Source organism: Vidua macroura, chromosome Z, assembly GCF_024509145.1.
Source record: "Vidua macroura isolate BioBank_ID:100142 chromosome Z, ASM2450914v1, whole genome shotgun sequence".
In the NCBI taxonomy this organism is placed as follows: Eukaryota; Metazoa; Chordata; class Aves; order Passeriformes; family Viduidae; genus Vidua; species Vidua macroura.
Window position 1 is genome coordinate 8,518,772 of NC_071611.1, and position 15,094 is coordinate 8,533,865.

At 37.5% G+C, this 15,094-nt stretch overlaps 1 protein-coding gene across 1 annotated transcript in view; it reads left to right on the forward strand.

Annotated features, from left to right (window-relative positions):
- The first annotated feature begins 873 nt into the window (after positions 1-873).
- The window catches only part of AUH (AU RNA binding methylglutaconyl-CoA hydratase), a 119,598-nt gene continuing 105,377 nt past the window's right edge, over positions 874-15,094 (forward strand). Inside the window, exons 1-3 of the mRNA XM_054002694.1 lie at positions 874-933; positions 8,651-8,718; positions 8,816-8,903. Of these exons, the coding sequence (XP_053858669.1) occupies positions 915-933; positions 8,651-8,718; positions 8,816-8,903 (175 nt within the window). The 5' untranslated portion in view covers positions 874-914. The remainder of the gene's footprint in view (positions 934-8,650; positions 8,719-8,815; positions 8,904-15,094) is intronic.

Sequence of the window (15,094 nt, forward strand, 5' to 3'; positions counted from 1 at the left end):
CGGTGGGTAACCTATTCAGTGCCTCACCACCGTCACAGTAAAGATTTTCCTCCTATTAACTAATCTAGAGCTATTCGCTTTCAATTTGAACTAATTCCACCTTGTCCTGTTGCTACGTGCCCTTGTAAATAGGCTTGCCTCACCTTTCATGTAGGTTCCCTTCCAATACTGGAAGGCTGTGATTAGGTCACTTCAAAGCCTTCTAATTTCTACACTGAACAGTTCCAATTCTGTCAGCCTTTCTTTATAGGAGAGGTGTCCCATTCTTACCATCTTGATGGCCTCCTCTGGGCTCACTCCAACAGGTCCGTGTCCTTCCTGTGCTGTGTGGGACCCCAGAGCTGGATGCAGGGTTCCAGGTGGGCTCTCAGCAGAGCAGAGCAGAGGGGCAGAATCCCCTCCCTCCCCTGCTGCCCACGCTGCTTTGGATGCAGCCCAGGACACGTTTGGCTTTCTGGGCTGGGAGTGCCCATGGCTGGGTCATGTCCAGCCTCTCACCCACCAGCACCCCCAAGTCCTTCTCCCCAGGGCTGCTCTCCATCTGTTCATCCCCAGTCTATGCTGGTACTGGGAATTGTCCTGATCAAGTTGCAGCACCTTGAACTTGGACTTGGTCTTGTTAAATTTCATGAGATTCCCGTTGGCCCATTTCATGAGCTTGTCTAGGTTGCTATGGATGTCATCTTGTCCTTGAGGTGTGTCAGCAGCATCACTCTTTGTAGAGTACTGCAGCATATATACTGTGTTTGTGAGGTACACCTCTGTGAGCTGGATCTTTTTGCCACTCTAATTGTGAGAAAATGAAGTTTAGCAGCAAATGACTAGAGTCATGCTGCTTCAGACATCAGTTTTGTGCTTCAGACATCATTTTGTGCTTGTGTGCAGGGAGCAGAGAAAGCATAAAACTGATATCCATGTTTTCTGTGGTGGAAGGTATGGCTTCGTTGTTCTCTCATCTCATGCCACTCTCCTAATAATCATCTCATCCTCCTCCTTGCTTTTAGTGTTGTCACTACTACTCACTTTTTTCTACTCAACTATACCAAAAGTCTTATTTTAACTCATCTGGTTAAAAAAAGAAAGAAAATCTGTGCTCCTTAGTGACGTGCAGCCCGTTCATCACAGCACGGACACTTTGTGCTTCCTCTTCTGATGTGGTGCTCTCTGGATTTTGGAAGTGCTCCACTTCCTTTGGTGTTTGTCACTCCTTCCCCTGTGGATGCAGCAGGGCTAGGAATGGTAGAGAAGAAGTGCAAACTCTGTTCCTGAGGATTTATGCCTATACTTATAGCTAGACATGATGTTATACCTGCTTTTATGGAGGGGGCCATAGTATCGGGTTTTGATTATCTGCAGCACATGAATCTCTTTACATGGAGAATATATCTTGGAACCACCATGTGTTGAGATGTACAGTTTAGTTTACGTCTTTGAGCACATTAATTCAGCTATTTCACACCTGCTGCCAATTCAGGCAAATGCCTGTGAGTTGAGTATGCCTGTACATAGATTTGTATACATATACAGAGAGGTAACTTCAAAACTTTGACCTTAGAAGATTATTCTTTCTTTTTCAAGGGGAAACTGATGTGCTTTTATCAGCTTTCATCAGGGCAGGTTTTTGTTATTATTTAGGATTGATAGTAAAGATGATATAGTCTGATCCTGAATTATCTTCTGACTTGTAGTTCTGTTCCCAACTCTTTCCACTTCCTTTAAAATGTACTACTTTAGTCCTGTTTTTCCAGCTGATTATGGAACTTTGAATTAATTTAAAACATCTATTCAGATTTTTTGTGGATTATTTTAAGTTAAGGAAGGAACAAGACAAGAGCAAAGGAGAGTTTGTAAAATGTTAGAAGAGTGTTTTTCCTTGCTAATTTTGTGCTTTACCAAGAAGCAGTAGAAAATATCATAATCTTACATAGTAATCAACTTTTACTTCTATTACACATGGAATTAGGCAGTGTGTTCCAGCTGTTGAATCAGCGAGGAGTCATTGTTTTTGTAATGTTATGAAGGTGTTTCATACTGTATATGTAGCCTAATGTCCCAAAACTTGGAGATAGTATTTGTAATGTTAAAGCAACTGTCACTATCATAAGGAAGGATTCAATCAGTATATTTTTAATTAATGAATTCTCTAAGTGGAAGGAATTTTCTTTGGTATTGTCTTTCAGAAGGACACAGAAACAAACACTATTAGAAAGAGATTAGTATTAGAAAGAGACAAGAACAAGGATGTAGAAATAGGCCAGAAGGAGACATTAATTTCATACACCTTCTTCAGCAGCACAAAGAGCAGGCAACTTTTCTGCCAAAGAAACATGGCTCTGCTTCCTCCCTGTAGTGCTACCACACACCTTCCTCCTCACCCTGTATACCAAGTTCATCTGTATTTATCTACTTACAGCATGTAATATCTCTGCTGAATGAGGACACCAGCTCTGTAAACACCCCTGTGGTCTTTCTTGCTCTTTTCTACCCTGCTATTCCTTGATCTACCATTTCATGTTCTTGACTTTCCCATATGGTACTCTGGTGCCCCCCGGCCTCATCACACCATCCCATTACATACTTCTTGACTTCACGCACGCTCAGACCCTGCTCTCTGACTACCTTTTATGGCACTCACATGCTTGTTGATGCTGTGGTTGTGCTCTTGCATGTGCCTGGTGTTTCCATGTTGCTCAGAGAGGACTGTAAATGTTGGGGAGGAGGGAAAACTGGCTGTACCTTCCTGACATACAGGCACATGTCTTGTAGCACTAGACAAATCTTTGCCTGTAGGCAAAGCAGCAAACTGTTCAGCTTCACTTCGATGTGATTTGCATACCCCAGGTCTTGGGAAGTTGTTCAGCATGAAGTAAAATGAGAGTATGTTTGCAAAGGCTAGTTATTGAAATTTTAACTCAAGGCTTTCCAGCTTCCAAATTTGAAATTTGACCGGAACTGGAATACAAAAGTTGTGAGATTTTTGAAGAATGTGATTGAAAAATACCTGTATATTTGTCCCATGTTGCAACTTGTGAAGCTCTTAGTGTCAGTTTTCTGTGAGTAAAGATGACTGTCAATGTTTTTAAATTAAGTATATATCTTTTACTTGATTTGAGATTCTATTTGATCATCACTAGGGCTGAAATGTATTACAGCTATTGACATTTCAGAACTTAGCCAAATTGCATTAGTGATCCCATTACAAATTTAAATTACTCTAGTGCTTTGGTTTTTTAAGTTATAGGTGCAATTGGGAGAAATATCTTTTTAGTCTTGACTCCAGTGTGGCAGTGTCACTTGCTGGAATGTGATAAAAATATTTTTAAAATTTAGATTTTACACTAGAATGACTCCTTATGGTCAAATTTCCCAGCTGGTTTTGGTTCAGTTTAGAATAAGACAGCTTTTGGTCTTCATCAGTTAGAATTTTAATGTACATGGAATGGGCAAAAACAAATACAGTCTTGGTTTAAGTTGTTCGCTCAGAGGTTGGAAACTGATAGCTAGCTGATAAATTGGAAAAACTTCCCGTTCTTTTGCTGGGAAAAAAAAGCAGGGCTGATCAGGTGAGATCTACTAACTTAAGAAGTATGGAAAAGAGTTAAATCAGAATTTAGAGATGGCTAATAGGGGATTTTGAAGAGTGTTTTGGTGCTTTTAAAAAGTGCTGGTTAGTACACATCTGTGTGATTTTTCACTTAAATACTTCTTGATAAGATGATTAATGAAAGTCACCAGAATTGTGTATGATATAGTCACCATATGTTCCTGTTTTGCTTAAGAAACTACTTCAGAATAATAAATATGTAAGTCCACTTGTCTGCCTTGGTGTATCTGAGTAGTTAAGTGAAACAAGCTTAAAAATAACTTTGATCCCCCTTCCGCTTTTCAAAGCATAATTCAGACATTTTTAAAATATTTTTTTAAATTATGGAAAATGACCTCTGTGTGTGTATTTAATGCAAATAAATACAAATAATTCTGCAACTACTTTATATGCAGATGTAGTGAGTCTTTCAAACTCTGGCAAAATGTCTAGTATTGGTTTAAAGACAAGATTAATTTTTAAGTAACCATTCAAATGTGTTTCTACCAAACATTAAGGATGAATGTTTTGATCTCTAAAATGTGCAAGATAAAAGAGATAAAGAACATCATTAAAAGTAAGATCTCCTGTGTGCTGGTACAAACAGGAGTTGATCCAGGATATAATCTCTTCACTAAATTCAAGTATTAAATTTAGTGTATGCTATGATACCAGGATATTTCTGGGAATTTACAGATACTTTGAAGCTATCTTCTAGATACATATGTATCCTTATTTCTGTAAAAGACATTTCTTGCCTTTACTATGCTTTCATTTTATAATATAACTTTCATTTTTATCATATAACTTTTATAATATAAGTTTAATTTCATTTTTCTCTTAAATGCTGAGAATTATACTACAGGCAGCTTTCTCTTTTGACAGGGACAACTTGTAAGTAGACAACATATTGTAGATTTACATGTGCTTTCCCTCTAATGGTTGTCTAGGAAAGTAGTATACAGGAATATTGCTGCTTATGTTAGACAACACTGGGAATCACTGTCTCTTGAAGAGCCTAGCCAGTTAAGATGAACTTAGTTTTCAGTATGCAGATGTATTCTTAATAGATGCACATTATGTACTGAAATGTGTCCCAGAAATAATGTGGGGATGACTCCCTGGAAAAACTATGACATTAATATTTGGTTTAGCATTATGTGAATACTTATTCCTTCATAGTAGATCTGTCACGTTTTTGATACCATACAGATACACCAACAAAGCAAATACTACTACTAGTACTACCACTAATTTGTACTTCTATTTATTAATGATTGCTTTTTAATATATTTTCTTTCACAAGTAGATTTTTCAAACAGTTTATTTGAAAGGATTTTGGAAAGCATGTATATATGCGTGTGCTTTAGGAAGAATGAACCATGATTAAATGCTTCAGATGACAATGTAACAGGTATTATTGAAAAGTGACCGCCCTCAGGTCAAGTCCCCCATGACTGGAAAAGGGGAAACATTGTACCCATTTTTAAAAGCAACAGAAAGCTGGAGCTTGGGAACTTGTGACCCCTGAGCCTCTCCTCTGAGCCTCACTTCTGTGAGGAGCAGATCCTCCTAGAAGCTGTGCTGAGGCACACGGAGAACAGGGAGGTGATTCAAGACAGCCAGGATGGCTTCACCAAGGGCAAGTCCTGCCTAACCAACTCAGTGGCCTTGAATGATGGAGTTCACTCCATCAAAGGTCAAGGGAATGGCTACAGATGTCATTTATCTGGACTTCTGGAAAGCCTTTTGCGGAATTCCCCACAACACCCTTCTTTCTAAAGTGGAGAGAGATGGATTTGATGGATGGACTGTTCAGTGGATAAGAAGCTGGTTGGATGGTGGCATCCAGAGTATAGTGGTCAATGGCTCAGGGTCTTGATGGAAGTCAGTGACAAGCAGTGTGCCTCAGGAGATCACTATAGCAGTGTGCTATACTGGAACAGCTGTAATTTAGTATCTTCATTGATGACCTAGATGAGGGGATTGAGTTCACCTTCAGCAAATTTTTAGATGACACCAAGCTGAATGGTGCTGTTGACACACCTGAAGGATGGGATGCTATCCAAAAGGGCCGGGACAATCTTGGAAAGTGGGAAGTGGGTCCATGGGAATCTTATGAAATTTAAGACCAAGTGCAAGGTGCTGCACCTGGGTCAGAGTAACCTTTGGTATCAGCACAGGCTGGGGATGAACAGATGGAGAGCAGCCCTGGGGGAGAAGGACTTGGGGGTGCTGGTGGGTGAGAGGCTGGACATGACCCAGCCATGGGCACTCCCAGCCCAGAAAGCCAAACGTGTCCTGGGCTGCAGCCAAAGCAGCGTGGGCAGCAGGGGAGGGAGGGGATTCTGCCCCTCTGCTCTGCTCTGGTGAGAGCCCACCTGGAACCCTGCATCCAACTCTGGGGTCCCAGCGCAGGAAGGACGTGGACCTGTAAGAGCGAGTCCAGAAGAGCAATGAATATGACTGGGGGGATGGAGTGCTTTTCCTGTGAAAAAATTCTGAGGGAATTGGAACTGTTCATCCTGAAGGCTGGGCTTTGGAGTGGCCTACTGTGACATCAATTTTCTGAAGGGAGCCTGTAAGAAACATAGAGAGAGATCTTTCTCTTTAAACTGAAAGAGAGCAGGTTTAGTTTAGATATTAGGAAGAAATTATTTACTTTTAGGCACTGAAAGTGATTGCCCTGAAAAGCTGTGGATACCCCATCCCTGGAGGTGTTCATAGCCATGTTGGATGGGCCTCTGGACAATCTGGTCTAGTGCAAGGTGTCCTTGCAGGAGGCTTGGAACAAAATGATCTTCAAGGTCCCTTCTGTCCTCAGGATGCTCAGATCTTGTAGTAATGGCATATCAGAACAATAATAATTCAAATGTGACTGTAAGGCATGTCTTTGGTTTATATATATATATATATATATCACTACAATATGTGGTAACCCTTGCAAACCTTTTATACTTTTCCTCTTGTAATTTTTGCTTCATATTTTTTTTATACTTAAATGAAAACAACTGGGTGGGTGCCATCTTTATCTTTTACTTCTGTAGAAGGAAGCAAAGGTGATAGTTTTGTGATTCGATATGACACTGCTAAGTAAAAATTGACTTGTATGATTTGTCTTCAAGGATAATTCCTTTGTAGGAAAAAAATCTTTAAAGTGCTTTAGTGTTAAGTGGAGCTTCCTTCTGAATACACTATTGTTGGTGGTGGAGTAGCGGTCTTTGGGCTCCAGTGGAGAGAAGAAAAATTCAAGTGTCATTAAGTGTTATTGCCATTAAGTATAACATGCATCTGAAAAGGATGCTATTTCCTGACTGATGTATGGTTTGGGGTAATACTCTCTCTAGTTTATTCAAGCATGGGATTTGTAGTGCCTGTAATCAAAGTGAAGTCAGGGTGAAGGGTCTTTTTGTTGCTTTAATGTAGGATGATGCTTTTGCCTAATCTACTTGTGTTGTACATATGGAATATTTGAATTTGGAGTGATCCTCCTCCTGGAGAAGAAGTTGTAACAGCTGAAGAAAAGTGCTACTTCACCACTCCTTTTTGCTTAACAGAATATACACAGATTCCTATGTAAGTGCTGAGTAACGACCTATGCAGGTGGTCCTGATGAATATGTCCAGCCATAGGTATAAGCGTGGGAATTCAGGCTTGTAGAACAAGGGAATGAAGGTCATTTAGGTTGACCTGGCTCCACTTCCCTTTTAGGAGGTATCTATACTTAATATTTGACTGTACCTTAAGTGCAAGAAGGCCATGTGTGCTTTATTACTGCATTTGACACTATTTTTATTTGAATCTTGACAGTGGTAGCTGGCAAACGGAAGACTTTGTCTTCAAATTGTTAACTGCAGAAGGAGCAGGAGCTACTTTAAATCTTGTCTTGTGTGCATGTGTGTGCAACATACATGCAGGAGGAAGGAGAGGAAGGGAGCTCAGACACTAATGGGTCAGTCCTAAGGGAGAACAGGTTTTCCAGAAATAGAAGAAGCAGTATGCACTGAGATGACAAAGAAGGCTTCAAGAGCATAATTATGTATAGATTGTACATTCAAAGCTGAGTAGTGAAGTAGTAATCACCTGGGCAAACACCGAGTTTCTGGAATTCTGTTTTTTCATATCACAGGTTGGTGGCACTACTGTGGGCATTTTTGTTTGAGACAGAGCTTCCTTTCTGCCTTTAATTCCTTGTCTTTCCCTAGTCCTTTTTTTTCCCTTATCCTTGCATTTTCTGCATAAAAGGTTCTAACTGATAAAATGTTTGAACTCAGGCAGTTGTGCGGGTTCAGGCAGTAATTGTCTAAAAGATTGCTATAGTTGCTAAACTTAGGCATTACCAAAATAGACTTTTCAGAATTTTCCTCTTTGATATTCATGCCTGTTAAGGTGAGGGGGGCAAAATAAAGACAATTTCTGTTTCTGCTACAGCATCCAAACCAATGCACAGGTAATCAATCAGTCAGTAAGACAACTGATCTGTAACTGGACAAAGGGAACTGTGAATGTGTCTGTGGAACCATGTACCAAGCATTGAGCTTGATTTTTGTGTTTCAGGGAGAATTTTTGTTGGATTTTGTTCCTTTTTAAACATTTTTTCCTATTGGTGGCATTCTTTCTATGTTTATGACTTCCTTTTATCTGTATCGGAGTTGCTGGTCTCTGCTCTGAGAGGACTTCATGCTTTAAAAAGTCTCTGGAGATAGGCTCTCAAATACAGAAATATGTACTTTACAATTAAACATCTTTCCTGATGGCATGTCAGCACTTCATGCACAAACATGAAATTTGTGCATGCAGTTGTGTAATTCTACATTCAACCTTTGTAAGCACTGTTTCCACATGATGATGTTAGAGCCCTATTTTTGTTCTTAAAGTAAGTGTAATTTCTGTTGAGTATTGAAAGGAATAAATAATTTTATCTTCTTTCAGAAACTCAGTAGTGATTGCACTAGCATTTTTTCAGTCCTCAATGCCTTTTGTATAATTTCAAAATAATAATAATTTACATAGATGATACATATTTCACTACATTGTAACAATGATTTGATCTTTCTTCCTCTCCAGGAATTGTGGTGCTTGGATTAAACAGATCTCATGCCAAGAATGCACTTAGCAAAAATCTTGTAAAAATGGTAAGTGAAAAGAATAGTTTTTACTATAAAGGTCAAGTATTGCAATGAAACACTTTAAAAAGTGTTTGGTGATTCCCCTTCCTCCTTTTCTCTGTAGATGTCAAAAGCTGTGGATGCTTTGAAATCTGATAAGAAAGTACGAACTGTTGTATTCCGGAGTGAAGTCCCGGGGATATTCTGTGCTGGTATGCAAACTTAATTTTCCTAAGAAGCTGGAAATCCATATTCTCTTATTGCAAAAAAAAAAAAAAAAAAAAAGCCCAGAGTCCAAGGAAACATGTCTTTTTCATATATTCATCTCAGTAACAAACAAAACATTTTTAAATTATTTTCTTATTTTCTTCAATTACTAACACAAATCAAATACTGGATTTATTCTTTCTGTGTCACATCAATCATTTCAAAATATATAATATAAAATATATAATTTGTAAACATGATTGTGAGAAATCATTTAACTGATCTAGAAACTTGCAAGTATGTCAGAATAAGGTGCAAATAATATAGAAAGCTGTATCAAACCTTTCTTTTAAATGCATTGACTTGAACTTTTAATTAAAGAAACATATGTATACTTAAAATTTCATGATGAATATACATGTTACTGCAGGCTGAATACATTCTCAAATTAAAAACAAATCAAAACAAAAAGCACACACCCCAGCCCACATATCCAACAGTACATGCATCTTGCCAAAGTGCTCAGAAAACCAAGAGCTCTCAGCTACCAGATGCTGGGAAACAGAATTTGCTGACATGTCAAGATCAATTCATACAGCAGTATCTTTTATGACTATCAAGTGAATAGCCTTCTTATTTAAAAAGGTTTCAACTAGTTCATACTTTATTGAAATTTAATTTACATCCATTTGAAACAGAAAACAGAAGTAAAGCAGTTTGTTCTTTCTAGTACATTAATAGAACTATCAAGAAAGAGGAGATCAGTTCTGAAATTTTATTTTTCTGATAATTTATGTAGTTGTCATTCTTGATAGCCCCAAATACCATAATTAGTTTAGTTTTAAATGCAAATAGTTTTTCCAGTTTTAAAATATGTAACGTACCTAAGCACTTTCAGTTGAGTTTAAAATTCTTCTTCTTCTTCTTTTAGTAAGCCTGTTCTCATGCAGATACAGTCTGTCACTTACAAGACTTGTGAAAATAATTGTCTTAGAAAAAAGGGAAAAATCAATTCAGTACTTAGTAATACATATAAATTTATTAAATGGCTATGTATTAATCAGCATATTTAATTTAAAGGTTGTTTAAAAAGAGAAGTTTTAAGTTTTAAATCAAGAAGTTTTAAGTTTTAGTCATCTCAGAAAAAAACCTGTAGTTTTTAAACTGATGAAGAATGAAGCATCAGAGCAACACTTGCAAATGGTGTTTCAAGTTAAATGTTATGTATTTGAAATGAAAAGATGGCCGTTGGGCTTTTTTAACAATGTTTCTTATTTGACATTCTTGAATTTTGTAATAGTGACATATTGGAAATAGGAGAGCAGAAATACTGATTTTGAGGGAGAGTATCTCAGGTATGCTACTATTATTGTACTTACAAGCTCCAAGTACGTCTCCAGTATTCTTTGTCAGCTGTCTTTTCCAAGCTGTTTTGGTATAAAGATTTAACATACTCATTGCTGCTTGTTTGTCTGGCTTAGAAAACCAAACAATTCAGAGTATGTATTAAGATATAACAACAGAGAAGATACAAGGACATTAGGAAGGAAAATTAGTCCTGAAAAGAAGACTGTGAAAGACAAGGGCTGGGTAGCTGTATCTAGATCTTAACCTGGGGAGTAGATATAGGGTATGAACTAGGTGTCTCTAATTTAAAAACAAGTGATGGGTAAAACAATTGTCCTAAGAAAGGAGATTTCTGTAGCTGAACAAGTGAAATAAAGGATGTTCCAACAGTGGTAACTGAAATTTGGAGTGAAACTGAATACCTGAGGCAGAGTTTGTTAATGAAAATAGACAAAAATGTCACAGTGGAAGGATGGATTGCTTCAGTAGGTGACTTTAATGGGTATCTCTAAAGAGAACGATAATAGAGGAAGCATAGTGAGATCTGGAAAAAACAGGTTAACAGCTTAGGGAAGTAAGATGAGGAGAGGAACATACTGGATGTAATAAAGCAGTTTCTGAAGGGGACTCAGGAAATTCAGTAAAACAGAAGAAGCTGTTTTCAAACTTAAATGTTAAAGGAGAATATGTTACTTCAAGAACATTTAATTTCCTTAAAAAATGCAAGGATCATCTTGTGAAATGTCACACTTTCTTATGCCTTATAGTGCTATTTAGTTAGGCTAAACCTGGAATGTTTTTATTTTTTTGTATTTCCTCAATAACGTTTTCTTGCTAATATGTGTGAGAATGTATGTTTTTAAAAATACACTTCTATGATTATTTTTTGGACCACCATGTGATGTTTTACAGCCTGCGTATTGGGAAACTTTGTCCTAGAATGTAGTTCCCTTTTATGTGTGGAATGCAGTCCAAGATCATTAAATCCTGCCATTCCTTAGCTATCAACACATATCTGTGAAAGCCACAAGCCAAGTGTCTTGTTTCCTTCTAAGGCCTAGTCCACAAACCATGACATCCAACAATTTTTCTCAAAATAGCAGTGTGGATGATTAAAATATTTAAACTCTTTTGATGACTGATATAGATTTGAATATGATTTCAAATTATGGTAGTTTCACATGGTGAAATTGGAGGGGGACAAAAATAGAATTGTATAAAAGAATGTAGAGATGTGCCAGAAATCATATCCTTTCATTTCTGCATAAAAATTCACTTTGAGTCTTTACCTACTCTTTTCTTTGTGTCTCCTTTTCAATACTTTATACATCCATGGGTGCAGAAAGCTCCTCATTAATGCTCTAGCACTGATCAAAAGGGATGCACAGAAATCAAAGCCTTGCGTGTCTGGGGTTAAGGGTGTCTATGATTATGCATAAGCTATATATTAGAGTAATTATGTCTGTAAGGGCTTCTTGTGCTTTCATTAGAAATGCTCTGGCACTGAGTCACTTCTTAGCTCCTTTCTTTCTACATCTGAAATCAAATAAGTAAAGTATTGGTCTTTCTGAAGTGAACATGTATGACCAATCCTGGCCTATGGTGTACTTGCACCATTCTGCAGCCAAAGTAGGTGAATCTGTAAAGGAGTTTTTTTATTTCCTGACAACGTTCCTTTCTTGAGGAAGGCATAGGCTTATGCATGGAATAAGGCAGGTGTCCCATGGGTAGAATGTCTGTGATCAAGTAATCATGGGTTGTGCTGTGTTCACACAAGGAGCCAAATTACATTAATATAGGCAGTTTGAATAGTTTGATTTTTCATTATTAATATAATTTTAACATATGTATATTAGTGATATTGCTGAGGTACTTTTTGTGAGCAGATTTTTAGGCTTTTTTCATCTTCAAAATATTTCTAGAAGTAAGTCTGCATAATAATGTTGGGTGATACGGTACTGTGAGGAAGAGAGGAGCCAGTATCCACAAGTTTTTGCAAAATCTAATTTTGTGTTGGTGTGTTTGCAGAATGGATAAGGTTGGAAGAGACTTCAGTGAGGTCATCTGGTCCAACCTCACTGCTCAATCAGAGTCTTAGAGCTTCTTCTGATTTTAACTACGTGAGGTCAAAAAAAAGGTACAAATAAAATACTTTAAGAGTAGTTTTTTTGGTTTTCAGAGAGTATTTGGGAATGGCTTTGGTCTGAAGAATTGAACAAGCTAAAATTGCACCTTAAAGCTTTTGTTGTTCAGTTTTCTAAGGCTTTGAATAAAAGCTGAGATAATATTTATAGAACTTCTAGTTATTATAGAATTTTACCTTTGGATATCTTTTGGCTGAAGCTGAAGACTGCTATATAGTGCTAGATCTCCTGCTTTCTTCTGTTTTTTTGCATCTCACCCACTCTTGTCAGTATGTTTGATGACGTGAAATAGGGATTATGCAATATTTTGCAATTGAAAACTATGGGATCAAGTAATAATCTTTCCTTTTAAACAGTTTTATGTGTTGATGGTTATATTGATTAAAGAAACAGATTTTGATTATATTCTTTTCCTTCTACCTTTTTTGCTTCCTGTTCCTTGTATTGTTGTTTTTCTTGGTAATGTCATGTTCCTCCATCTGTCTTTTCATGTCTGGTCAAGAAGGCATTAAAAATATATATTCTTCATGTAATTGTCTCAGGTTGTAACTTACTGGCCCATAGTCCATTGGTTCCATTTGCAGCTCATGCTAATAAATAAAACCCCTTGCTATCATTTTGCCATTCAGAGTAGTACCTCTGGTGCCTGAACAACCAGGACAGTTGCTTAACTCTTACTGTCCGAGTCCAGTCAGAGATCGTTTCTCTTAAAAATCCACATGTGAGTTGTTGTCAGTTTCCCTGAATCCATCTGTCTTCTGTTGATATACAGAAAAAAATCCTACTATCTCCTAAAGGAGAAATGGACTAGAGGAAGATGCTGCTTCTGGATTTTGATCTGCCTGGGAAAGTTAGGAGAACTTTCTGTTGTAACTTCTTGAGACTTTTGTGGTGACTGTATTTAGAGTTTAATTGTTTAGAACTGTCTCTCTTGAGTATTGCTTTTTTAAAGTGAGCTGGACTATATGAAATAGCGGTTGTGAGGTTGATGGGTTATTTGCTTTGTATATGTGTGCATGCAAAGAGAGCAAGCTTTGGAACAATTTTTATTTGACATATTTGAAAAATGTTCCTTGGAGGCCTTATTTCAAAGATCTTTGAGACATATCAGAATATAGACAGTTAACTTTTTGCTGTTGTTTTTACAGGCTTTCAAGATAGTTTGAAAAATTTTGGTATTTGAGCTCTTTAAACCACTTTGACCTAAAAGTTACTGCAGCTTGGCCAATAAAGTCCCTTCTTGGAAAAGCAGAAGAAATCTCTGTGCCAGAAAAAATTCACCATTTGAATCTGTGGTATGAGTAAACCAACCCAAATGCTTTTCCTGTTGGTATAATTTGTCTGCATCAAAATTTTGTTTCCATCAGAGTTGAATTGGCTATATGGAGTTTAATTCCCGGCTGCCACTTCCAGCTGGTACAGTTTTTTGGCAGAAGTTTATGAAGCAGACAAGCCTGGTAGAGCAGATCCTTGAAGACTTCTTTGTTTATGAGGTTTTGATGTGGAGGAGTTAGAGGAGTTTCATAATAGCTCTCAAATACTTGACCTACTCTTATTTTTATAGAACTAGCAGGAGTAGTAGGGAGGTATTACTGTGGGTGTAATCTCCTTTTTTCTTGCAGTTTCTGTTATGTAAGCAAGGAGGAGTGTATATTTTACCAGACCATATTTGGTTCTCCAGATTTCAGCTCCTGCACCAGAAACTGAGAAAAGATTTTGTGTATTACTCCACTCTTCCCTCTAAAGCATTCACATCACACATGAAAATATTTTAGTGTCTTCTGAATATTTCTGTTGCTGCATGTACCTTTCATTCCCCCAAATAAATACCTTATGATGTAGACTGTAGCTAGGTTCTTTCCTCTTTCTCATTCCAAGTTTTCACCAGTGTTCAGACTCCAAGTGCTGTTAGCTGCTTGTAGACTACTAGACTCAACAACAGTTGTGTTTCTTCTAGGGCAACATCAGTGACATGAAATACGTTCGGTTGGTCAGCCATGTGGCAGCTCTGTCTTGTGAGTGTGCACAGTCATCTGTTACATTTGGGTTGTACAGCTTGCTTTGTCCAATGTAAATGATTTTGCTTCTTAATTTTGATGTTGTCTTTCTGGAATGATAAATTCCTGTCATTATTTTCTAAAGAACATCTTGAACAACTGAGCCAATAGAGAGTGCAGTTAGGATTGTGCTTTGATCCTCTAGTCTATATACAGAAAAAAATCCCAGGAAGAAAAACCAGTTTAAGTACCTTTCTTTTGGAAGTACTTTAGTCATCTAGCTCCAAATGCTCCTCTACTACCTGACAACACATACTAAATTTCAGAAGTAATTGGAATGACAGTGGATTTTTCAGAGCTAAAAAATGCAAAAAGGAGTTTTCCAGGAGGTTTTTCAGTAAGAATATGAAAATCTAACAATGTTCATTTTTTTTGATTTACAGAAGACTGATCCATTCCTGATGAGGAAGCAGGCACAAGGAATATGATAGGAAATTGGGTGGTACTGTACTCAACAGTGCAGTCTTCAAATCAGCATCTAATCAACTAGGAAATTTTAAGCTAAGAATCACTTGTTTGTCTTCTCATTGGTTGGTGCAATGCCTTACTTGAGAAGATGATAAAATTTGGTTTTCATTTGTTCAGCTTTCTGAAAGTTATTCTCCAGTTGGGACTAGAACTTTTAAATTAATGTATTTAGTTCACATG